Source organism: Haliaeetus albicilla, chromosome 5 (genome assembly GCF_947461875.1).
Source record: "Haliaeetus albicilla chromosome 5, bHalAlb1.1, whole genome shotgun sequence".
NCBI lineage: Eukaryota > Metazoa > Chordata > Aves > Accipitriformes > Accipitridae > Haliaeetus > Haliaeetus albicilla.
This window is the reverse complement of record NC_091487.1, coordinates 43,513,618-43,539,721: the sequence shown is the minus strand read 5'-3', so window position 1 is coordinate 43,539,721 and position 26,104 is coordinate 43,513,618. Positions and strand designations below refer to the sequence as shown.

The following is a 26,104-nucleotide window of genomic DNA, read 5'->3' as shown; positions in this document are numbered from 1 at the left end:
AGGCTGCCTCCTCTTCCTGCAGCCAGATCATCACCAGCACATCCCATCTTCTGCTGGGACACCAAGCACCAAGAGCTCCCCCCCCAGTCTGGTCATCAGGCCTTTCATCCCAGCCCTGGCTCAGGCTGGCCTGGCAGAAGACCTATTTTGGCCTTTCTGGCTGTGCTACTGCCAGTCACATCTATCTCCTTATACGCACGGTAGAGCCCGTGGCCTCTGGGAGAGTGCATGTACATCTCCTGCAAAATAGAGATGACACTTCTGCCCTAGCCAGTGTCTCTGCACACAAGGCACCTGCTGTCTTTCTTGTCTCTTTCAAATTGTCCAATTGACCATCAGGTCCACTTCAGAACAACTGTTCTCAGCCTTAAGTTAAACCTGAGGAAAGGTCATGTGCTGAGAGAGGTTTTCCAGCTTCTCTCCCCCAGCTGAACCACCTGATCTCCCCCCAGATGCAGCTGTGATACCAGAGTAGCACTCTGCTCTCTTACCATAGCCATCCTGCTCACTGCTCCAGTGGCCAGAGCTCTGGCTCCTATCTCTTCATATCCACGCATTTTCTACTTTCAAACCTCTCAGCCAGCCCCTCCTGAAGATGCTCTAGCTCCTTTGTGCAGACAGAAGAGACATGGGGGAAGGGAATTTCCCCAACCACCAGCACATGGAGCAGGCCATCACTCTTCAAAACCTGCCTTTTGTGTCTCAAAGTTGCTGAACAACTTCGACTGCAAATTTTAAAAGCTCATAGATGCAAAATATTTTGTGTCTTGGCTTTGTTGGATTGTTTGTAATAATCGCTTAGCTGGTGTTTGGACTGGCACTGTCTGAACATACCCAACTGAGACTAAGGCTCTAGAACTGCTGTTCTGGATCAGCCCCATTGCCGAACCTGGATGAGAAACTGCATGGCTACTTGCACTTCCTAAAGTCTTGCTGGTTAATAAGAAAGTAACGTACCTCATGTAATTCTCCAAAGAGGGGGAAAAAAAAAGTTCCAGTAACTGGGTGTACACAGGAGCACCAAGGAGGATGGCATAATGCACAAGCAGAACTTTACACCAACTGCATCCTAGCTTGTTACTAGACTGCTAAGCCACAGTGTATTAGTATCAGCTCATGACTTAGCTGAAGAACTGCAAGAAAAAAGGCTCAATCACTGACAGGAGACCCACATTGAACTTCTTTGCCTAGTGCCCACCCTCTCAGTTGAAAGGAGCCTCCACACCACCCTGGGGAACATCCCAAAAGCCACTACTCTCACAGCATTAAAAGCCAACTGCTCCCTCTTCCCAAGCAAAGAGTTCACCCCTATGCCTGCTTCGGGGGTGCCTGTATCAGGTCAGATATTGCCCGCTAGCCCGGAGACACAGAAAACAGTCGTTATCCCAAGAAATGGAAATCCCCGAACCAGCACCCATGTCATGCTGCTTGCTTTATCTCAGCCTCCAGCAATCCTCTGCTCCTTCCTGAAACAAAGATGGTATCTTCACTAATGGTTATTGACAGCTTTTTCTTTCCCCATGACCCGGTCAAGCCTTTTTGAACTCATTAACAGGTTTCTTGCAGGAAGTTTTTCCCTTACCTTTGGCTGGCCCTGTGTTTCTGTGTGTCCTTCCCAGTTCTGCTACCCAAAATGCAGCTCTTCCAGGTGCCACCATCCACATCACAGGCGCTGACAGAAAGCTTGCAAATGTGATTTCCTCCTCACCCACAAAGCCTTTTAAGAAATCACTTAGGAAATTTTGCCTCGCCTCCCCTTGGTTCCTTACCCCCATGGATCCAGCCCCAGAAATGCCACTTACGAAACAAAATAATTTGGATGACAGCAAAGACAGGGTTAAAGACATTTATATAAAAAAAAAAAAAAGTCATATTTACAGACCGCTGCGTAAGCATGAAACTCTCCAGATGACAGAAGTCACAATTTCTGTAACCTAAGTGTACAAAGTGCACGTCTTTCCCCTTTCTTCACTCTGCAGCAGAAGACAGGTCAGGGCAGGGGGGTCGGGTCTCTTTTTCTTTATACCTTCTACCCTCAAGACAGTGGGAGTAAGGTCTGGGTCAGACTGAAGGAGACAAAACCTGTTGATTTCTGGGTTATCCACCAGGCAGACTCTATGAATAGTATTTTAGAAGAAAGTAAGGGCTGGAAAAGTGACTCGTTTACTTGGTCTGTCTGTCCAATGGATTCCCTTGGGAAAAGGAATCTAGGGTCAATGCCCCAGGGAGATGAGTGGGAAGGCAAGGTTATTCAGCTATTCAAGAAATTAACTCACAGACCCAATTCAACCACTTCAGGTTTCCCAGATACACTTGAGTCAGTTTCTATTCACAGCCCCATTGCTCTGGGTCCAAACACAGCCTCCAAAACTGAATCTGATTATCCCAGCCAGAGTGGGAAACAACGCCTGTGCTCCCCAAGCTGTTAGTTGCATAAACTCACATATAGCCGCACACTATCTGTGCCAGGCATGGATGAAAGGTTTTGGACAGCAAAAGAAAACAGTGCCAACAGCAGCCCATTGCATGGGATTAGCTACTTGATCTAATCCCTCTTGAAAACGGCCAGAAGAGAGGCTCTTCTGCAGTACTACCCTCCCTTGCCCCCTTAGGTGGGAAGGCAAGTAAAGGCACTCTGCCAGCACTGTGGTGAAATAACATGTAACAGGACCAGGCCAAGAAGTGTATGGTTAAGAGCCAGGGAAGCTATGCAATCATCCTGCTAGACTACAAAGCACCAGCGTGAATGCGAATGGCGAGAAGGAGCAGTGTGCAGGGTACGAGATACGCTACGCGATCGTCCTGCTAGACTACAAAGCACCAGCGTGAATGCGAATGGCAAGAAGGAGCAGTGTGCAGGGTGTGAGGTTACAGGAATATACTGTGTAGAAACGTGGAACACAGATGCCAATACAGGAAAGAGCAAACATCCACACAGAATGGACAACAGACTGAGCCCGAGGAAGACTCACTTCGAGGAGCTGATGTGTAATACACCCCCTGTCAGTATGAGGCGCTCCACAGGCTACACACCAGACACTGGTCACTCCATTTGAGAGACCTCTCACTCAGGGAAGGAAATGCTGTAGAGTGCAGGGCCCAGGTGTAGCTCCCTTATTATTTGGACCAGCAAGCTTCTGGGAGACTGCTTTACTCATATCAAGGCACGATCTTATTCTCTGAACAATTCCTCCTCCTCTCAGAGTCCCTCCCTCCCAGATGTTAAACTGCTCTGAAGCTGCCTGTTCCAGGCAACAGCACTATTGCTCACCTTGCAGCAGTGAGATTCTTTTACAGGGAAAGTTTTAAGTGCCTTTCAAGTGTACAGACAGTTTGTATCTCTTTGTTCTTGTGCTACAGTTGGCCTTCATTTCATTTCCATCCCACATGAGTACCACCTTCATTTACTCAGCATTTACATCCCTGTCAGTCTAGCCTAATGAAAGAAATACTGAGATTTTCCTGTTCTCTTGTAGGATGAGTACTCTATTTTTGACATTGTAGCAGCTTCCTTCTCAACCCCTACTATAATTTGAAGTAATCAGCATACCTCACTGCCTAGTACCAGCAATGAGAAAGGACGTTCACTGTTTCCGAGATGCACAGATGCTGCTCCCTACGTCAATGCATCAAGTCACATGCACTGAGCCATTGTCAGAAAAGAAAGATACACCTGAGAGGGAACAAGCTGATAGAAGGCTCTTGCCCCCTTATATGTGGGCAGATTTTGGGCACGGCTGAGAAGAGACATATTTGGTTCTTTGGAGACCAGAAAGCCAAATATTCCCAAGCACAAATAACGCAGTGCCCTTTTGTGGCAGCTAATGGAATTACACATTTATATGAGACCCCAGATTTTCTGTTGTGGATCACAAGTTCCAGTCTCTCTGTGGCAGCAGTCCCTCCTCTTCTGGTCACCTCTTCAGCACTCTCACTCTTCAATTGCAAGGTGCTTGTCGCTGGCTGTAGGAGAAAGCAAAAGAGAGATTTTGCCTTGACCTCCCCCTGATACTGAAAAGTTGGCAGAACATGTGACCAGCTCCCTCCCTCCTGGGATCTGGAGCATTTCAGGCAGACAATTGGACCTGCTTGCTCCCCTCCCTCCAGCCTGTACCCTCACCACATCTTCAAATCTGGCTGCAAACCCACTCTGTGGAAGGAGAAGCAGCCTCAAATAAAGCAAACCCACGAACAACTGTGCTCTGTGATTGTTCTAGCAACAGGGTACTGCTCTCTGCTGGACAACTGAGTTAACAGCTTGTCAAGCAAAAGCAAAACAACCAGAGGGCAGACCACTGCCAAATTACAGGGCTATGGTATTACAGTAAGGAGCCGCCTCTCTCCACAAGCAATTCCATTTTGTGCATTAAAGTGTAGGGAGCAAGTAAGATTGAGCCTTGCTAGCTGCCAGAACAAAGTCGTTTAGGCCAGATCACACCAGAGACTACTCACAATCATAAACTCTTGCCAGGGATCTCTGGAGTGGGGAGACCTGTCACTTTGGCTCGTTTATACAGTTCTTCAGTGCACAGCTCTTCTGCTCCCTCATGTTTGCGCTTTGGAGAAGCCTGCTCTGCTTGTGACAGCCTCATCGCTGTAGAGGAAGAAGAGTCATTGCAACGTTTCCCCTGCCTTTAGATCTCACAAGTACACCCAAGCCTAACCTGCTACACAGCAGGGAGAAAGAAGAATACGCAGTGCACGAGCACAGAGAGATGTTGCCACTGCCTCCTTGAAAACTTTTGAAAAATATTTGTTAAAAGCAGAATAATTAAGTCTCCCAGAACAAACAGAAGAGTACCGTCTGATGGAGGACAGCTTAATTATACCTGATTAGCCCCTACAGTGATCTGCACTTCTCCCTTAAGTGGCTGCATATGATCCCATACAGGCAATAAAAGATTCACTTTAATGAACTCCTATTCTTCAGCCCTTTTAGGAATAAAGGCTCACTGGGGACTTCTGAAGAAAGCCTAAAGGAAGGTGCATGGGATCTATGTTTTCCTAGGTACACACCCTCTTCTTATCAGAAAAGGATCTCTCTCTCCTGCTCGTAGCCTTTAAGTTGACATGAAACTATCTCAGAAGCACACAAATAGCTCCAACTCACCCGTATTGGTGCTGCAGCCTTGCCCTGAAGCTGAGTCTGTGACTGGGCCACTGAGATCTTCCACACATGAAGGGACTGATGCCAGTAAACCTAGGGAAAGGCAAGAGGATCATAGTTAAGAAACAAAAACCACCTGGGGTGGGAGAAGCCTTTCACAAGGAAGTGATCACCAACCAGCACATCCATATCCCAAAGCAGGATGAGTTCAGACCTGTGCTTACCCAGTGCTGGCCACCAGCAGACACTGTGATCTAGCAGCGTATTTATTTAGGATGCTCTGCCTAGGTTTTTTTTCCAAAGTGGAGAATGGACCATTGGTGGCATACGGATGGTGCTGTGCCATCACCAGCTCTCAAAACTAACCGAACTCCGCTCTTAGCTGTCCAAGAGCTCAGTGGAGCTCTCCCTGGAAGCCAATTGAGCAGCTTTGGCAGGGGCTGCTTCCTCTTGCAAGGACTGGCCAGAGAGACAAGTGCTATCTATTCTAAATCATGACGCCTCCTCCTACCATTTTATCTCCTATTAAAGACACAATCTTTTGCAACTGCTGGTGCTTACAGAGTCCCCTATAGCGCGAGAGCTGCTGGTAGATCTGCTTCATGCGTTCGATGTTCAGTCGGCTGGTCTCCGCGTGGTTCACCATGGGTTTGGGGTAGTCCACCCCAATGATGCACTTGGCTGCCTTCTGCACAGACTCTGGGGCATTCCATGGTTCGTAGATGTACCGTGAGGGGAAACCCTTTAGTTTGGGCAGATACCTCCTGCAACACAAGTAAGAAGATGGACAAGCAACACTTAAAAGTGCAGCAATGCAGCATTCACAATGCACAGAAAGCACCATGCATCTGTCAGCTACTGAACGACTTAGGCTCAGAGATGAAGCAAGAAAGAAAAAGAAGCTCCAGTCACATCACTTACTTAACATAGTCACCACTGGGGTCTGTGCGACGTCCAAAGCCCACGGGGCAGTAACAGTGAAAGAACTGCTGGAAGAACGCACTGCACGATAGCCACATCCAGCTGCCTGCATTTACACTAAAATCTGCATCCAGCAACAATTCGTCAAATACCTGTAGCAATTGGAGGAAAAGGCAGTGAGAGCTTCCCCAGGCTGGACTTTGGGGCAGGAGGACCCAAGATGCTATTTCAAATAGCAGGCACTGAGCTGTCAGAACAGCCCCTAGGAACCAGAGCAGCAGCAAAGAGGTGATCTGCTGGCTGAAGCCAGTTGGCTGGTCAATATATCTCACTTCCTGATGATTTCAAAATGGGAAGCACTGTCTGCTCATGCTGATAAAGCGCTGGCTTATCTCTCATGCAGCTACACACTAAACCACTACCTAGTGTTGCAGCAAGCCTTGCGTATTGATCCTAACCTGGGAGGTGTAACAAGTGCAAAGCACCAACTGTGGGAAGCAGGCAGATGCTGCACAGAAGAACAAGCACCACAGCAAGAAGGAAGAACCCCTCTGAAGGTCCCAGAGCACACTGCCACTGAGAGGCAGACAGGTTTCAGCAGTAACTCACTCACATCCATGCACAGACACTGCGCTTTTAGCATCTGACCCTATGACACTTTCAACTACGCTCTGCTTTATCAGCTTTGTGACAAGATGCCCCTGCCTCCCGTTTTTTGCATAGGGCAATATGTACACCAGATAGGTTCAGCTGTCTGTCCCTTCAGATAGCCCAAAAGGAGGGTCTTTTACCTCTTTCCTTGAGAGACTCTAGACTCAGATTTCACAGGCATGGAGCGTTCCCTGACCGGCACGGTGATAGATTATACAATGAGGAAAAAGGTCCAGTTATAAAGTGGCATTGAACTTGCAAAGAAAACAGATGGACTGAGTGAACTTTTACAAAAAATAAACCCCCAAAACCCCAGGCCGTATTTACCAGTGGGTCCCGCTAACATTTAGTTACGGTTAGTGGAGACTCTTGATACTGTCAGAGCCTCACGGTAGAAGGCAGAAATAAGTCAGGCTGTTGGCAGGCCAAGAGCCTGCCAGCAAATCCTCTCTTCCACGCAACTTTTACATGTGAAGCAAAAGCCATACCTGTGTGCCCATCCTTGCAGTGAGCGCCAGGGAGACTTTGTTTTTCTTATGGCCTCCTGCAAGCCTCTGGAAATGCCACACTCACCCTGACTCCTGACTCCCAGCTGATCCAGAGGTCGCCCCTGGTCAGGAAGCAGGCCACCGCATGCCTGGCCAGATGATGGATCCAGCCTTCCTGTCTCAGTTGGGTCATGATTGCATCAATCCAAGGGAAGCCTGTCTTGCCCTCTGCCCACTTTGCCAAGGCTTCAGGATTCCTGTCCCAGGGGATTTGGATGCAGATGGGGTTCCCCTCCATACGATCAAACTTTGGGTTGTTTGTGGCTGCTGTGTAGAAAAACTCCCGCCACAGAAGCTGTCCGTAGAGAGAGAGGGGGGGGGTGCTGTTCCGCTTCACCTGTGGAGGAGGGAACAAGGGAATTCACAAGCAGGGCAGGACTGGCTTCATTAAGCTGAACTGTAGGGCACCCATACAATTCCCAAGTCAGTTACTGACAACTGCTCAATTTCAGATCATCCTTTACCAGAAACCCCAGGTGGTGAAATTAGAGCACTGCTTTTAGCTCAATCAGTAGTACACTAATGAGACTTGGAACAACCCAAAACTAACAGCAAAAAGCTCTACACTACTCATGACTGTCCTGGTTTCAGCTGGGATAGAGTTGTCTTCCTAGTAGCCGGTACAGTGCTATGTTTTGAGTTCAGTATGAGAAGAATGTTGATAACACTGATGTTTTCAGTTGTTCCTAAGTAAGGTTTAGACTAAAGTCAAGGATTTGTCAGCTTCTCAAGTCCAGCCAGTGAGAAAGCTGGAGGGGCACAAGAAGTTGGCACAGGACACAGCCAGGGCAGCAGACCCAAAGTGGCCAAAGGGGTATTCCATACCATGTGACGTCACACTCTAGTATATAAGCTGGGGGGAGTGGGGGTGGGGGGATCGCCGCTCGGGGATTACCTGGGCGTTGATCTGCAGGTGTGAGCAATTGCACTGTGCATCATTTGTACATTCCAATTTTTTTTATTATTACTGCTGTCATTTTATTAGTATTATCATTATTAGTTTCTTCTTTTCTGTTCTATTAAACCGTTCTTATCTCAACCCACAAGTTTTACTTCTTTTCCCGATTTTCTTCCCCATCCCACTGGGTGTGGGGGCGGGGGGAGTAAGCGGCTGCGTGATGCTTAGTTGCTGGCTGGGGTTAACCCATGACAATGACACAAGAGACACACAGGCTGAAGAACAGGGTATCAGCAGATTTAAGGTCTGCTCCACTACATACAGGAGAATCACTTTTCCTCACCCAAGAGCCTCTTCTGTAGTTAGCAACAAGCTTAGCCCAACAGTCAAACACAAGGGAGGCAATAGTAACTTTTGCAGCTGTTCTGGCACGCTGTCTGGGAACCAGCACCACGCTATTTACGCTCAAAACCAGCCTGCTGTCCAGATGAACATTTTTGTCTTACCTTCTTATACAGCTCCCACAGACGATAGTAAAACAAGCGGCAGGACAAGCAGCCAAAACGCAGGTAGGGACTGAGTCCTGTAGGGCTGGCCAGCAATGAATTGGCGTTCATCCTTGGTCTTTCGTAATTTGCAACCCATGCCTAGACATATTCAGGAGAAATGAGCCAAAAACCCCCCAGACTTGTGGGACACAACTAAGGGCACACCTCTGTGCAGGTGGCAAGGCCACTCAGGTCTGACAGCACAGTCTCTTCTACTCACTTCCAACCACTGCTAGGAGAGATCTCAAGTGGGCAATCCCAACCCCCACTCCCCATTCAAGGAATGCAAAACCTTTGCTCCAGGATTTAAACCACTTAGTCATCTGGGCCAAGAAAAGGACTAAATTTGCTTTGCATGCAGGAGCTAATAACCCTAAGAGCTCCTAGGGACATATGCTAATGACATTGTTTATGTCCAGGTATGTCTATCTCATTTCACACACCAAACAAGAAAATTTGGGGAAACCCAAACTTTGTGGAGTATTACATTGACAGTTTATTCCCCCTTCAGCACAAGAATTTATGCTTTGATCTCTACAACTACACCAAGCATTAAAAAGATACAAACCATTTAAAATGGAGTCATGCCTCTGCAGCTGCGTTTTCATTACTTTGAAATTGTTTGCTTTGTGCACAATAACGAAGAACATATGCCCCACAGAAAAAAATTGGGTATTTCAGCAAGGGCCTCAAGGAATGTCAGCCAGTGAGACAACATATTAACAGGCTGATGTACAAGGGGAAGGCATTCTTTTATGAGCATGTACTCGCACCAATACCTCAGCTAAAGAAAAAACGAGATGGTGTTCAGTATGCAGCAGGGACTGAGCAACTTACAGGAGAGTTTCCAAGTTTGCAATCCTCTAAAGGAAATGGAGGGGTAGAAACAAGGGAAAGAATCCTATGTGCTTCAAACAGCAGCATAATTAATATACAGCTCTACTTCTTTGGGTCTGAGGAAGCCCAGGAGCTCCCTGCTCCACACACAACCCAAGATCACAGCAGTACTCCAACAATACCAAACATCCCTTCCAGAGGTGAATGCTGCGACCATTGCTAGGAAGAACAGGGAAACAGAACAATGGCCAATGCTCAACATTTTTCATGTGCAGCCACAACCTGCAGGAATTGCCACTTAAATAACAGGGGTTACCTTTCTTTCCAAGTGTTTATCTAGCCGTGCCAAGGCTTCCGTCTCCCCTCCTTGCCAAACTGCAGGGGCAAGACCATCCGTAGGAAAGCCTGAGGGAAAGAACTTTGTAAGATTTGAAGCCACACCTAGACAAAGGGTATACATGGGATTAAGCATTAGTAACAGCGAGACACTACATACTGCAGTTGCCTAACATGGCTTACTTGCTGCTCTAGTCCTTCTATAGCAGGCAAATCACGTGAAACATGGTGAGAGTCTGCTCATGACACTGCACTACAAGGGCCTCTCCCTGCAATGCTTCAGGCAGCCTTCTGGGGACTTTCCCCATTGCTCACATGTCAGCACTCTCTCTGTGTGTCAGCATTATCCACAGGGCTCTGCTCCAAAGGCCAGAGCAGCTGGCAAAGGAACATACGTTCCACAGCTTTGCCTTATAAAATACCTTGCCATGGACACCAGCAGCTCACTAGATGGCCTGCCTGGCTGCTCCTGGTGAGGCTCCTATTCTGCTGAAAGCTGGTGTTGGGGAAGGCACTGGATTAGTGCTGAAGAAATGATGCAAAAGGGGAAGCAATAATGCGGTTTCCCTGCACTGCTCTGGGCTGAGACTGCAGGCAGACTCACATTAGCCCTGACATTAAAGGAAGCAGATCTACCCAGGACTGCAACCCTTAGGATACTCCTGTTGTGAAGCCCCCTGCTTTTACATGATTGCTGAAACTGTGTGTTAAGGTGCAAGGTGATACTCTTATAAAGCTGGTGTGGAGCCTCCACTCACACACACACATACAGTATTCTGCATTAATCCTTTCTTCCCCTGCATTTAGATTCACTTCTCTAATGTAGGCCTTGCACTCCTCATGCCTCAGCTCTCTATTCATCCTCCTTATCCAAGAAAAATACAGGACCAAAAGACACAGCAGGACGAGTGAAAAAAGTTTCTGTAATATCTCTTGTCTTGCTATGCTCCCAAATTGGTGCTGCTTGGCTATAACTGAAAGAAATGATCTAAGCCTGGTACACAATTAGTTTACCTCTTCGGGTCTGTTACACAACATGTCAGAGATGGGAGTAGAAGGAAAGCAGCTGCTGAGGACATGAGACACTGATACAGTGGTTACATGCTCAGTATAGCAGAGAACATAAGGACAGATGCAGAGCATTTCAGAGCAATGCTAAAGGGGATGCTGTGCATTGACAGTAGCGTGAGGCACAGCAGTCTGTTTTCATGAGATCCAGCACTCACTGAAAACATTAGGCTGATTCTATGGCTACAGGCAGCCCAGGTCAGATGAGAACACCTGAATTGTCCTGGGCACATGACAGCATCAGAAACAGTTTCAGGAAACCCCGTTTCAGCTGGCAGTTAACCCTTGCCCTCACTTTCAATACGTACCCAGCTCTTCCAGGGATGGGACCCCATACACATCGTCATGGTTCTCCTGGATGTCCACTTTACATGTCTCCATTTGCTGGCTTATTACAGTGCTCACCGGCTTCTTTGGGAGCTCCATACGGCTAATGATGGCCTGGAAGCGCTTGTAGGTGAGGGGTGGCTTGTGGCCATTCAGTTCAATTATTCTGGAGACAAAATAAGCAAGGTAAAACACCACAACCTTGCTACCACATAAGACATAAGGAAATGACAGCCAAACTGCATCCTGCTATCTCTGCTAAGGATACCCTTTCACTTTGGATAGAGAAATCTTTATAGGTCTAGTTTCCACTTGATGCATCCCTCAAAGGGATATTAAAACCCAACCAAACAAAAACAAACCCCAAAACACACCAGAAAAGAAACCCCCACGTACTAATTCATCTCCATGGGAAAAACAACAAAACAGCTCCAGCTGAATCAGGCTTAGCATCACATCCCTCTCCCAGAGCTCCTCATCAGAACTCTGTATGAAATCTCAGTCTGATTACTCCCTTTCTGTCTCCCCAAGAAGGCAAATCCCAGACTTACATCTGGTCCCCTGAGATATTCTGACCTTACTTCCTCCCTGTCTGACACAGAAAGTCCCAGCCTGTTAATGACTCCTCCTCCACCTATCTCAGGTGAGACAAATCCCAGTTTGTGTCATTCCTCTCTGTCCCCGTGATTAGAGAAATCACCATCCTCCCCCATGCCATAAGGTCACAAGCAGACCTGTCTCATGCTATTCACCTGTGTCAGATCATGCTACAGAAAAGGCAGCTATGGTTCCCCATTCCTCTACTTCACTAAGCATCCACAGCCTGCTAGGGCCACTCTTATTTTTCCAGGCACAGAGAGCTGAGAAGCACCCCCCGCCCCAGGCAAGGTAAGCTTCCCCAGGGTAAAAGATGCCTGCAGGGAGAGGAAGGAGTTAAGAGCAAAGCAAGCAGCACAGGGATCGCCGGGTTACATAAATTTAAGGCAGCTAACCCCTCAGCTCACACAAGAGCTGCAGCAGAGCAGCCTTCTCCACCCATCACAGTCAACAGCTTACGCAAGGGGCTGGGCTTAAAGCCGAGTGTTTTCGGCAGACGCCATGTGCCTTCCCTTCCTCCCCCGAAGCCGCACGTGTAGCGAGGAGGAGCGACATGCCGGCCCCGGGCCTTCCCCAGCCCTGAGCCCTTCCTCACGTGTGCTCCGCAGTGACCCAGCTTCCCCACGCTGCCCAGCGGAGGCGAGGTGGGAAGCCGGCCCCGCTCCGCACCTCCCGCTGCGGCTGCCTCCATCCAGGCCAGGCACCGGCTGGGAGCCCGGGCCTCCGAGGGAAAAGGAGCCTTTAAGGCAGGCAGCACGGTTGCAAAGATTAAAAATGGAAGCCTCCCGCAGTTGCCTCCCGGTTTTCTGCTTCTAAGCTGTAAACAGTTGGAGAAAGACAGATTAATGAACAGGACAGGGGAGGGAGGGTGATCGGGACGCGCACAGAGTGCAAAACGTGGTACGTTTGTAGTGCGAGGCTATAAACACGATGGCATGGTGGGCACAGCGCGCTCTGCCACCCCTCCAAGCAAGTGTATTGTGGGGAGCCTTGCAGGCAACACATTCTGTCCTGTACCTTCATACCAGAGAGCACCTCCTCTGCTTTCTTGCGCACGCTTTTCGGCCCACTGTCTCTGTGTACCACCCCAGAGACAGCAGGGATCACGAACTCTCACGAGTACTACCCACCACAGTCTTCTCCGCGGCTTGCTCTGAGCACTGGGGCCCCCAAACAAGACTGACCGGAGGTGCCCAGAAAATGAGCATTGCCGTTGGAAGAGAAGGAAGGCATTTCTAGTTACAGCACTCTAGAGAGACTCACTTGTTTCCAGAGGAGTTCAGAGCTTGGAAGGGAAAGCGTGCCAAAGCTGCAGTCTGTTTGCCCTGAGGTGCTTGGGATGGGGGTGGGGAAGTCACTTCTTTTAGCACGGCCTCTTTTTTCACTCCTTTTCCACAGATATGCTGAGGCTGTAGCTCAGTCTGAGATCCATGCTATTATACCACGTCCTAGATCCACAGCTAAAACTTTTGTGAATGGACAGCTACTCGGAGCAAATCGCTGTGACTTGCAGATGGATACCAGAGTCTGTATTGGACATCCTCAAGAACATGAATACAAATGAAGTTACCTAGTACAGCTCCTAAATTCCTAAACAGTTACGAGATCTGGGACACAAATCTTTAAGAGATAGGACTAGGACAAGTTGCACATTTCACAGCACCTGACACTGGCATTATGCAACAGGATTTGAACCTTTCACAATACTGCCATGAAAAGAAGTATCAAATATTGGTTATTGTACAATATTGGATATTAGATGATACATACTGGGTATTGTAATGCTGTTCAGCCTTCTGTACAAAGATTTGTACAGGAAGGACCCCAAGCAGGAGTCCTTTCCTTCCTCCTACCATTCTTCTAACCCAGGCAGTACAATCTCATGGGACTTTCCCCAATGACAGAAAAAGGGAGGTCCCTCCCCAGGATTTAATACTCCCATTTCATTCGTGTCTCCCAGTGCAACCCACAGACTACACATGGCAGTTATTCTTCTAGTTTTCTTGAAGCAGAACAGAGAAGAGCAGAATCACTGTATTCGTCATACAAAACCTAACCTTTCTGGTGTTAGTGAGCACACATAAAAATGGCTGCGCTACCAGACTAGCAATATACTGCCCAGCACTGACAGTAGCACCTTGATGCCAGAAGTTACGAGGGTCTTTTTGACTGTCAGTCACACTTTACCTCAAGAAAGCAGGCAATCAAAACCTGACCAAACGTAGTTCTGGTGCTGCTAGGATTGTAAGGTATCCTACAGTCAGTTACCTGTGACAGCAGAGTGTCTGCAGACTTCAAATGCACAGCCTCACAGGTGTCAGCTTCTGACTCACACCTCCACCGCAGTGCCCCAGCGGGATAGCTACCTGGCAAGGGAAAGCTGCTTGCCTCAAAAACCTGACACCTCAGCTCACTTGCAAATGACAGGGTCCAGTTCTGGCAAGGGACTGAATGTGCTCCCCCCTGCTTCCTTGCGCGAGGAAGAGCTGGCTGCCAGCACTCGGCAAGCAGGCTGCTCAACAACACACCCCACTACCAATTCACGCAGGCTATTTAGTTAGCCTTGCCAGCTTATGCAATTGCTCTGATCTAAATCCTCGCTCCAGAGAGCTCATGTAGGGCTACGTGTACATACAGCAAGGGGCATTTCTACAGATTCAAAGAGGAGATCGAGAGACAACCACTAGATATTCCACACAACAGATGCTGGACAAAGGACGAACAATTCAACTTCCACAGAATCACACACATGAGCAGATGAAAGATGAAGTGACTCGATGACAGGCTGAGTATCAGCACAGGGGGAAAACACGTGGACACCAGAGCACCATGCAAGACAGACGAGGATAACAAGACCTGGCAGGCAGAAGTTTGACCTAACCTTCTTACAGAGAAATAAACCACTATTTTGGCATAGCATAATTATGAACTGCAGAACCACCAAGGTACGCGTGCTTCCCCAGTGCTTGGTTCCTTTAAGTTTGTACATGCTCCTATTAAAACGCATTTAACTATCATTTCAGCCTTAGGCTAAAATATTTGAGGAAAAGCTGCTCCTGATGCATGCTACAAACCTACAAGTTCAGAGTGTTCTTTTCCGACCTAAACCACTCCCCCTGAATAACCCACGCCTGCCCAGGATTACAGAAACCACAATGCTGACCATCAGCAAGCAGACTACAGAGGATTTAGATCCTGAGGAGGAGAAAACAGGCAGATCCAGAGAAGGGACAAAACAACCTGTCAGCTGGAAGTTGTCAGACAGAATAATTGTCAAGTAAAGGCTTTGAGCAGGCTAAGCTGATACCCAAGAGATTATCTTTTCTGACTTCTACAATCTGAACATCGCTAATCTTGACTGGGAATTCCTAGATCTTCTTAGGAGTATTTTCCAGCACTGATGCTGATTTTCTATAGCCCTCTCCTTGTTTTGGGGGAGAGGAGGGGAAAGATGCTCTGATAATCACATCACACAGCTATGCTGGCAGTGTCAACAAGGAGCACATTGTTAATCTTCCTACTGGGTAAAACTGGTCAAATTCACAAGGTAACTGAACAGGCTCTTCATTAATGTTTAAAAGGAGCTGGTGGAGGTGGTACTGGGAATATGCTGCAGGGGACAAGAGGAGGACTGCTGGAATAATTTATGTAGAAGCGAAAGATTAGTCTAAATTGTTTAAAACCAGACCTGACAATCTTGTTGAAAACTTGATTAAAGAAAGATGAGAAGTAGGACACTACCACCAGGTTACTAATTATGCAGGAAAAACAGTAGGGTGAGCAGAGGGACAACACATACCATGAGTTAAAAGACTGGGTAACATGACTGGAGGGCGATATGCTCTGAGAGGCTTCCAGGAGAAATACAATATTAGAACTGTATTACCACCTGCTGAGAAATCTCAGAGATGCCAAGAACCAGGAAATGTCAGAGTAACTGGAGACTTCAACTGCCTCCACACAGACTGGGTAGCTGTCACACCCCACCGCCTGCCAAAACCCTATTTTCTAGTTGCCATAAATGACTGCTCCATGGAACAATTAATCAAGAACCCACAAGGAAAGGCAATTCATGATTTGGTCTTAGGCAGGACTAAGGTGTAGCTGAAAACGTTAGTTATCACTTGCCTGCTCTAACTGTGGCTTTGGCATGCATCAATTTAACACCCTTCCAGGAGCAACAATACCATAATGGCTTTTATTTCAAGAAGAGAAATGCATAAAAATAAGGAAGTGTGCTAAGCAAAAAGAACAAGCTGAGATGCAAAACACTGACAGGCAACACAGAGATGATTTGAATACGATATTGGGGAAAAAAAAAATTCAACAATTGCACAAAAACCATCAAAAAAGATTTCAGAAAGATCACAAGAATCAAAACAATTAAAGAATAGCATCAGCAAAGATAATAGAAGGCAAAATCCTTTAGAAAAATGAAAGCCAAATAAAGGTAGAAAACCCCCAAACTTTGGCAAGTTAAATTAAAAACCACAAAAACAGCGTCCTTGCACCTCCCAACCCAAATCAAAGTTTGAGAAATGTTTTTAAAAAAGCATAAGTAGTGGGAAAGAAAAAACTCCCTTTACAGACATTCCAGGATATTTATAGGCCCAAGAGGTGATCAAGTCATAAAAAAAAAGCAGATACTGTAACAGCACAACAAACCCCCCTGCATTTATATTTGCAGGTGTATTCACTATGGAGGTATTCGGGGAAGTTGTGACTCTGAATCTTTTTAAGGAAACGTATCAGGAGATGTCACAGACTGGGAGGTCAGGAAGAAATGACACAAAACAAAGCTATGCTTGAACAGCAATAGCTTGCCTGGACCAGCAGGCATTCATGCAGGAGTTGTAAAGGACATCAAGAAATACCCAAACTAATAGCTGCTGCATGTAACACTTGCCCTAAAACCATCCAAATACTATGAGTAAAAAAAAAAAAGCAAACACGACTCCAGATTTAAAAAACATTTCAAGGGTATCAGAGGGATGACAGAATAGAGAGTCTGATATGTGCATTAGGCAGATGGGTAGAAAATACTAATGGAATCAGTGAATGCATGGGTATCTGTAATATGCTGGAGGGTTAATTTGGCCTTGGTAAAGGGAAGTTGTGCCTCAAAATCTATTAGTGACATTTGAGCCTGAGGCAAGGGAGATTCAGTTGATATACTCTACCTGGATTTTCAGAAGCCATCTGATTAGATCCCTCACTAAAAATTTTTAAAGAAACCATGATAAATTGGGATAAAGGAAAAGGTCCCTGCAGACAGAAAATTCTTTGAGATACAGGATAGAATAGGAATCCATTTTTCCAACAGGAGAAGAAATCCTACACAGAGCTGAGCTATGGCTTGTGCTGCTCAACATTATTCATAAATTATCTGGGAAGGGACAAAAAAAGAGCATGATGATAAAGTTTACTGACGCAAGAAGCTATCTGGGATAGCTAAAAATGAAAAGCAACTTAAAAATTTCCCAATACACCATATGACCAGCTGACAAAAATATCAGATGAAATGCAGTGTTGGTCATGTTGTTTCTCCATATGCATGGCTATGCAATCTTAAACTTACTTATATAGTAGTAGCTTCTCAAATAGCTATGACCATTCTGCAAGGAAGCCTCAAGATACCAGTTTAGTGTTTAGCAGCACTCAAAAAAAGCAAAAAGAATGCTAGTGACTATTAGGAGAAGACAGGAAACATTACAGCACTATACAAATCCATGTCATTCTTAGATTTTGAACGCTAGCTACCATTTTCACCACTGCTCTCCATCTCTAGAAATACCCAGAAGTATAAAGAAAGGTGACAAAACTTAGAAGAGATATGGACCAGATTCCACCTGAAAACTTAAGTAAACTAGGACTCTCCACCTTGGAAAAGACAAAGATGACATGAGGAAAGATGTGAGGGGCATTAACATTGAAGGGGTGAGGATGTAATAAGTGCTGATGGTCTCTTCTAATGCAAAAATCAGAAAGCAGAATCTGCTCATGAGACAGATTCAAGAAGAATCCCCCTCTCTCCAAAGAAACATTTCCACACAGCACGTGCTAAACTGCAACACTCCTTCCCATAGGAAATTATGGATGCTGAAGATTTATATGAGGAAATCTATATTCAGCATTACTGGCACAAGTCATAAAAGCAAGCAAGCAACCTGTAAGAAAATACTGAAACATGGTTGAAGTCAAGCATACCTTAGAGTCTTAGCTGAAAGACTGTCTCCACTGTTTAAGGAGATCATATATATATAGAGAGAGATTCTAAGTCAATATATGAAACTCAACATAAAGGCAAGGCTCCCCCGTAGCAAATACACAACAAAGATAAGGCATTCAGGTTTTAGAATAAGGTAAGTTCGCCCCGATCTACCTTGTTCTACTTCTTCCAGCTGTCCTGGCACGTCCATCAGTTAAAAGCCCTGCCTTCATAACACATTTGAGACAAAAGCTCAACTGTCTTTATTACAAAGAAGCAAAAAAGCAGTCCATGCAGTGAGGACATGCTCAAGGAGAGCAATCAATAGGACACAGCTGAGCAACTTAAATGACTGCCAAGTACAGTTTAATAAGCTTGAGGCAACACCTTTCTGTACATTCACGTCACTGTCTGCGCTTTGACGTGCTCTAATCAAACGTGCGAGTGCAGAGTAATCCTGTTGACACCTTCTAGGCTCACACGGGATAACAGCAATCAATGTATAGCAATCAGCATAACGGAGGAGACTGAAAGCCTTCCCGGATGCAACAATCCCAGCCTAGCCCAGGCAGCACGTCTGCCCTTGCTCTCCCCGTACCTGTCCAGGTCATAGAGGGTGTGGGAATTCTCTATCACCACCTCCACACCAGCCTCCTTGGCCAGTTTGACGATAGCTGCATCTCTCTCCTTACCAAATGGCTCCGAGTCGTATTCGAAGGTGAGACGAGTGACTCCCCATTCCTGCAAGAAACACAACACACGCAGCTGTCAAATAGAAGACTCTCTCTAACCACCACAATTATGAATGAGGATTTCATAATTCCTGGATAGTGTTAGGTCCTGGAAGCTTAGAGAGGGTTCCTGTGAGGAACAGCAGTCTGGAGTCAAGGTAACCAAAGAATCAACAATTTTATTAGCTCTAGCAAACACTGTATCTGCTATGCAAATTCCTGAATGTCAGGTTTAAAACACCTAAGAGAAGGTTTGAGTTCTGCTCTATTAATGTTCTTAGATTACAGCTCAGTCCCCAAGCCTAACACCACCTTGTTTTGTTGCACATGCCGTCCAAAAGTAGCTCTACCATCCTGTTCCCAGCATTTGCAGAGAAAGCATTTCAGAGAACTTTTTCAATAAAAGTTCTGCTCAAAAAAACGTATTTTTATGTGGAGACTATCATTAAGTAAAATCAATATACCCTAAATTTTTTCCAGTGTCTCTTTAAAGCCACCACATAATAGAGGACCAAAGTCCAACCCAAACAGCAAAAACCAGGGTGGTGGGAAATGCAGGACAAAGGATGGCAACTGAGTGAACCTTCCTGGTCAGCACAGTAGAGTATGATACTGCAATTCAAATTTAATTTAAAGTCCTGCCTTTGGGGAGTTATTTTACCCTAGTTGAGCTATGCACCTATTCTGTATCTTCACACTTTTAATAGATCCCTCACAGATTACATGGAATAGGCCTTATGAAATAGCATTCAGCCTCTTCCAGAGCACAGTTTGCTTTCAAAGACTATGGCCTAGTTTTCCTCAGAAAATGAATCCTATGAGAAGAGGTTTGACGGTTTCCACAGCGACCCTCCTGAGACATCCATCAAGCAGAGCAGCAGCCCACAGATTTGTTTAGCAAACACTTCAGTCAAACACAGCCAGAAAACTATAGAGACACTTAAAAACCCCCTCACACAACTATGATATGAACCACATTCTCCAGTCTAAGTCACCTCTGCATATACAGGACAGTGTTTTCCACCTCAGAACCAGAACCAAAGCACAAAGAACAGATGTGATCAGTTCACTAAAGACCAATAAAAAATAATGACAAAGACGGGGAAGGGAATTTAGAAGCAGAAAACAACTGTACGAGTCCCCTTCTTTTCTAAATTTTTAGATTCAATCCTAAAATTAATATTAGGAAGGACAGAGAACTAGAAGTTATGTACCACTGAATGTATATCTCAGAGAGGTCCTCCACTTCTTTTTCAAAATAAGGACATGACAGCACCTCTAACTCAGAGCCGAGGTCAAACAGACATGTTGCAGGCTCTGCCCTACTCCTATGTGATTTTAACAGCTGCATTTTAACCTTTTCTTTCTTTTATAAGAAAGACAGTATCAGCTGGAAAGCTTGGATAAGATGGCTTTGGTCTTGAAGAAACATATGTTACTGACTTGACAGAAAGGAATGGAATAAAAGAAAACATTTAAGGCTAACAGAGATTTTAGGTAAGAATACAAAACTTCCAATTCAAGTATTTCCTACAATTTTAAGAAGCTCACCACTCTATGTGCTACAGTAGCACACAGGAAGCAGAGCACAACCAATCAGAAAACAGTAAGTTGCATGGCAATAAATTGCTGCAGATCATACAAAAGAAAAGTCATGACTGACATGTTTCTTAGAATCTAGCCTACAGCAAAGAAAAACTGTAGGGGGAAAAAAAATACACCAAAGGGATTGTGAGCAAACTTCAGTAAATAAATGACACACTTTTCTTTGATAGAAGAGGTAAAATTACAGATGTTTGTTCAGAGAAGTGAGACAAAAAACCTCTGCAAAGGTTAACACAGAGCTAACAAGTACACTTCTCCTCACGGTATCCATGCATAATAGTGCCTTTGCAGCAACTGTTATTGACAACATAGCTCAGCCACTGGCAGCAAGAGCAGAAATTACATTAGGTCTAAGTGTTGCATTACCACACATGGCATAACTCTCCTCTCCACAACAGCTGACAGCAAGGCATGAGCTGCTGCTAATTCACTGTTCAGTGCAGCAGCTCTGGAGAGGCTGGAATTCCCATGAAAGCCATACAACCCCCCCCCGCCCCCGATTCTTTTTGGCTCTGTTACAGCACATCTAAGATATTCATCAACTCACCTGCCCAAGCAAAACAGACTGCAGCAAAAAGCAGGTCTGGCTGATTCCACAACCATCTCTCCAAACCTCAGACTCTGCCAACTACTTTTTGTTCTTTGACCAAAGGGAGCATTTTTCTCCAACAAAGTTTTAATTATCCTGTGAACACCTTGAACTAAAATACGGAAGGCATGAACTACTACTAGCCAGAACTTATTTGCAGATCAAAAGATAAAAATAACCCAGATTCTGAAAAGCCTGAAAGCAGCACATAAGTTTGTGTCATGCGTTAAGATGCAGAAGCCAAAGTAAGTAGCAGTGCCCCTTCTGACCTGCACAGTCCGATTCACCTCCTCAGTACTGCCCTCCTCCAGAAAATACACATCAGAACCATTTACAGCAGGAGGATATAGATTCAAGTTTACCTCTCCTTCTCATCAGCTGGTCTATAGCAGGCTTTGGGGACACTAGTTCTGTCAACCGTATGCAAGGTACAGTCCACTTGACAAACCTAACTCATAAGACTATCGTGAACCACTTTTTTTTCATTTAGCTTTGTCACTCTAGCAAAGACACCGTTAAAAGCTTCAAAGACAATGGGAAATACAATCTTAGAGCAGGACAGAGAAGAATGATACTGCTTGAGGAACCTTGATATTCAAGGATATGCTCTTGCCAGCCTTGTCGCTCTCACAATCTGCAGCACTGACATATATCACTTTAGAAATGCATCCCACTAATCCATCATTGACTACTGAGGTCACTGCATATTCCACCATCCTAAATGGTACATCAGCAGGAAGCTTGGACCCAAGCTGTATTCTGCTGCTGAGCTGACTGAACTGCAGCCTTGAACAGAAGAAGAAAAGGAAGGTCAACTAACATAAAAGCTTCTGAATTTTGAAATTTTAACACAAAGCCCTATTTGCAATTCACATACATATCCATATGCTTTCTCAGTTGTCTGTAAAGGTGTATGTACATAGCAGTCTTCCCAAATAAAAGCTGCAGGAAGAAAATGGCCAGCAGGGAAGAAGCTGTCAACACAGAGGAGTCAGCATGTTACAGCGCAACCGTGTGAGACGTGACTTACAGAAACAAAGGCAAAGACCACCATCCAAAAAGAGAAGCTCAAGCACCCTGGTACTAGGTTACACCCTACTACTAAATTTCTTTGCAAGTCTGAGTTCAAGAGTGTATCTGGCTCGCAAGCTGGCCCTTACGGATAGCAGTTAGTTGTAGTTAAAGAGTTTGTTTATAGTGAAGAATTAGTTATAATTAAAGAGAAGCCGAGGGGATCTCCAACAGCTAGCAAATCATTAGTGAGTGAAAACAAGGATAGCACTGGGACATCGCTTTTTCTCCACTATGGTCCAGAAAATTATTCTCTTACTTTAAAGAGTCTTGGGAAGACATCTGTTGGCTGTCCTCGCACGACAAACAAGCGAGAGTTGAGTTTCCTTAAACTGTTGTCCAGATCTTCCAGAGACTGGAGCAGAAATCTGCAGAGAAGAAACAACAGCAGTTAGTGTCAGTCAGTCTGGTTACAGCTAAAAGACAAATGAGGAGAAATTGCATGGAAGTCCAGCAAACCTGCATCACCAAATCAAACTGAAAGTTTGGACAAGAAACAGAAAACAAGAATTCAAATTCATCCCTGGTCTACCAAATGCTGTGAGATTGCAGCACCAGCCAGCTCCCAGCCATTCATATGCGTGTTCTTCTTGTCCAGATGCAAGAGGTTTCCAGGATTTTCTTTTTCCTGCAACCCCATTCCCATGTTCTCTCTCAGAGCTGGCAGCACCCCCCTGCCAGCTGCTCTCTCCATATTATAACATGGAGAGAAGCATAAACCATGTAATTCCCTACAGTATATTCTTTCAAGGGTTCTGGGGCAGGAGGGATTTTGCATATGAAGTAGAAAGTTGTCGATATACTACTGCAAGGAAAGCAATTAATTACTACAAAAACTGTGCAAGTTTTACAGTTCTGGCTACAAATAGGCAATGTCACAGCAGAGAAATGTGCGCTCCTAGCTCATCAGTAGCACGAAACTGAGCACCAAGATCTCCCAAGGCAAGAATTATCTGTACTTAGATTCGTTGCAAACAGAACTGCAATTTATCTTCTACCGTGAAGACACAAAGATGAGAGCATGCCAAGACACTCATCTATTCCCTCCCACCCCAGAACTGTAAAAAAGCATTTAAGTGCTTTTTGCATTTAATGGCGTGTCTTACTGATCCCCCACTATGCTATATAACATCAAATGTATCATCTTTGCTTTCACAGCCACACATGCCACTCCATTTACATTTTAACTTCACTTTGTCTTGTCTAACTCTGCAAAAGACACCAGCTTTAAAACTTTAATTTCTGCAACAGCACACGGGTACTGCTGGCAAACTTGCAACCCTCTGTAAGTGAGGCTGCCAACCTCTCCCTCTCCCTCATTCCTATGTGTCTACTCTGCAGCGTGACCTGCAAGACATGAGTATCTGCATCAGCTCCTTGAAGACCACACACAGCTAAGGAAAGCTAAGCTACAATTGCCTGGTAAAGCAGGTACTTCCTCCCTCCTCAACTGCATTGCCCATAATGTGACCTGCAAGCTTTGCGATAGAACAAACTCCCTCTGCGCTTCCTGAGGGAGAAAGGGACTTGGGGTCCATGGAAAGACGAGCCCAGTATCACAGTACAGAAGATCCAGAACCAGGTCTGGATAACCTAAACAAACCACTCCCCTACCCCCAGCTCACTTTCCATCTATTAAATAGGAATACCAACTTTCCAAGGTGTTCTAAAAGTTACCCAAAGGTTAGTCCTATATGGCTCACACATGCTGTGCAGTTAAATAATACGGGATTTCCAACATGATAAATTTCTGGGAGCTAGGTAAAAAAGAAGCATTTGCTTTTAGAGCACAAAACTCTGAATACAAGTAATTGCATTAAAAAAAACAGCAAAACAAAGCCAAGGTTCCCAATGGGAACCAATGGAACTCTGGTAATTATAACTAACTTGCTAATACATTTTTGCCTAACAGCCAGTGGTGCTAATTTCTGACATCTGCAGTAGGCACACATCTCCAAGAAAGCATTATTTTTAAAAACTTCACCTCCTCGTATATTCTATAACTATAACATAAATAAAACCACTACTTGCCTCCCTCCCTCCACAATGTTGGTGGAAACAAACAAGGATTAAATGGATCAGGAATTAATCTTTTGGGGGCACTGCTTTGGTTCTTCCAAGTAAGGACAGTTAGCAACAACAGCAGCAGCACGTCAAAGGCATTTCTGTCTGCTGCTGCCTGTAGAAAGTCTGGTCTACAGAAAGATCGCTTCAGGTTCCTAGGATATTAAGCTGTAACAGAATCTACAATTTTCTGTAATTTGAACATCTACATTGTGGTCATTTCTGCACATCTACAATTTTTAAGCCATCTTCTTGTATGGGTTCTAGAAATGCTTAGAAATCACCCACGCTATCCCATTCCTCTAAGACGAAGCTAAAGTGTTCAGCACAGGTAATCAGTTACAACTACAGTTTCCCTAATGCACAGCCACATGACATTTCAAAGAGCACTTAAAGGATTTTTAGCCAGATGGCTCTCCTGTCCACTGCCCCTGATGGGGTAGTGTGAGGACAGGGGTAGATCTGCTTCACTTGTACGCAGGGGAGTCTCGCAGAGCAGAACCCCCACCTGGATTGGGTTTCCAAATGTTTGGGCAGCTGAGACTTGACACAATAGCATTATGTAATGTTGCTGGCTACCGGTACATGAGGTCTTGCTTTTTGCACAGACATGACTCATGCCATACATTCTCCCATTTGGAGAGAGGGGAAAAGCCCAAACAGCTTCATCTCTACCTTCCTAGCAGCAGCCAAAGTGTATTTCCATAAAAATTTGAGGGATGGGAGGAAGGCAGGCGCGCGCACACATGCCTACACCCACTCAGCAGCCAAAGGGCAGAGGGAAGGCGTGGTGCGGTCATGCAGCTCTGGCGATTCTTTGCGCTTGTCTCTAAATTCAGGGAGAAGCATTTCCTAAAGCTAAACGTCCATCAGCCGCTGCTCTCATACATTCGCCCAGCTTGTAAAGAGAGAGTCTAATGACATTACATAAAGTTGAAGGCACCCTCCCACACAGTCAGGCAACACCGCTGTGAAAACCACGGCGAGGCCAACCGGACAAGGCAACCTCCCTCCTGCACGGAGAGGACCGGGGGGAGCAATACGTGGACCGGGCCGAACGAGGCAGCGTGTGCCGGTCCCGCCGCTGCGGCGGCCTGACCGACGCGACTCACCCGCCGCACCTAAACGCGCTCCGGCTACCGCGGGAGCCCTCCCCACGGCCAGGCCCGCCGCTCCTACCCCCACCCGGCTCGTCCCGACCCCCGCGGGCCCACCCGCGGCCTTGAGGGCCCGGCGCCTCCTCAGCCCCACTCACCGCCACCGGTTGATGCCCACGGCGGAGGAGGCGGCGAACCAGGGGTCCAGGATATAGATGCAACGGAGGGACGAGGCGTCCCGCAACGCTTCCTGCAGCGCCGGGTTGTCGTGGAGACGCAGCCCGCGGCGAAACCAATGCACCGAGCGGCAAAGGGCCGGGGCCGAGGCCGAGGCCGGGGCCGGAGCCGGAGCCAGGCCCAGAGCGGCCGCCGCCATCACCGCCGCCAACTGCCGGCGCGGCCCCCGCGCGCCGCCCGCTCCCGCCCCGCCGCGCTGATTGGCTGCCGCCGCGTACGCGGCGGCAGCCAATCAGCGCGGCGGGGCGGGAGCGGAGGGCGGAGATCTAAAGGCGCTATGCCGCCCCCTAGCGGCCGCGCCCGGAGCCGGGCGCCGCGGGGCGGGGGGGGGTGTCCCTTCCCGTTAAAAAAAAATATTCAAGGACCCCAAATGGCAGCCTGCACCGAAAAGGGGTGAGAAGGTAACTGTGGTCGTGAAACTTGGAGCAGGAGCCCCCCCCAAACATATTCTGGGCAGAAATGGAGTGTCCTGACATTGCACAAGGGGCATGACACACCACGTAGGATCCACGGAGCGGGGTATGAAGCAGTTGCATCAACTGCCCAGGATCGCTGTCCAAATAAACCTTTAAATATAAACGGGCCAGGGGTTTAGAAAGCTGGTGCAACATCACAGCTGACCCCTGGGATAGGAAACGACAGCACAGAGTGACCTCAGGTGACA

The 26,104-nt window shown here is 46.4% G+C and overlaps 1 protein-coding gene across 3 annotated transcripts; it reads right to left on the bottom strand.

The window, feature by feature from the left end:
• Nucleotides 1-1,833: 1,833 nt before the first annotated feature.
• CRY2 (cryptochrome circadian regulator 2) lies at nucleotides 1,834-25,618 on the bottom strand. Of its 3 annotated transcripts, XR_011324823.1 has the most exons (13): nucleotides 25,362-25,618; nucleotides 22,302-22,410; nucleotides 18,645-18,787; nucleotides 11,223-11,407; nucleotides 9,827-9,915; nucleotides 8,632-8,772; nucleotides 7,253-7,564; nucleotides 6,029-6,180; nucleotides 5,669-5,871; nucleotides 5,111-5,200; nucleotides 4,453-4,594; nucleotides 2,873-3,963; nucleotides 1,834-2,789 (listed from the first exon to the last, which is right to left on the bottom strand). XR_011324823.1 is itself a non-coding variant. In XM_069784468.1 (12 exons), the coding sequence occupies exons 1-11, from the start codon at nucleotides 25,577-25,579 to the stop codon at nucleotides 4,455-4,457; spliced, it is 1,782 nt and encodes a 593-aa protein (XP_069640569.1). In that variant the 5' UTR covers nucleotides 25,580-25,618; the 3' UTR covers nucleotides 1,834-3,963; nucleotides 4,453-4,454. The 3 variants fall into 3 exon arrangements, 2 of the variants coding, with proteins under 2 accessions (XP_069640569.1, XP_069640570.1); XM_069784468.1 differs by having other exon boundaries at nucleotides 1,834-3,963; XM_069784469.1 differs by lacking the exons at nucleotides 18,645-18,787; nucleotides 22,302-22,410; nucleotides 25,362-25,618 and adding an exon at nucleotides 18,221-18,350 and having other exon boundaries at nucleotides 1,834-3,963.
• Between the last annotated feature and the right edge of the window lie 486 nt (nucleotides 25,619-26,104).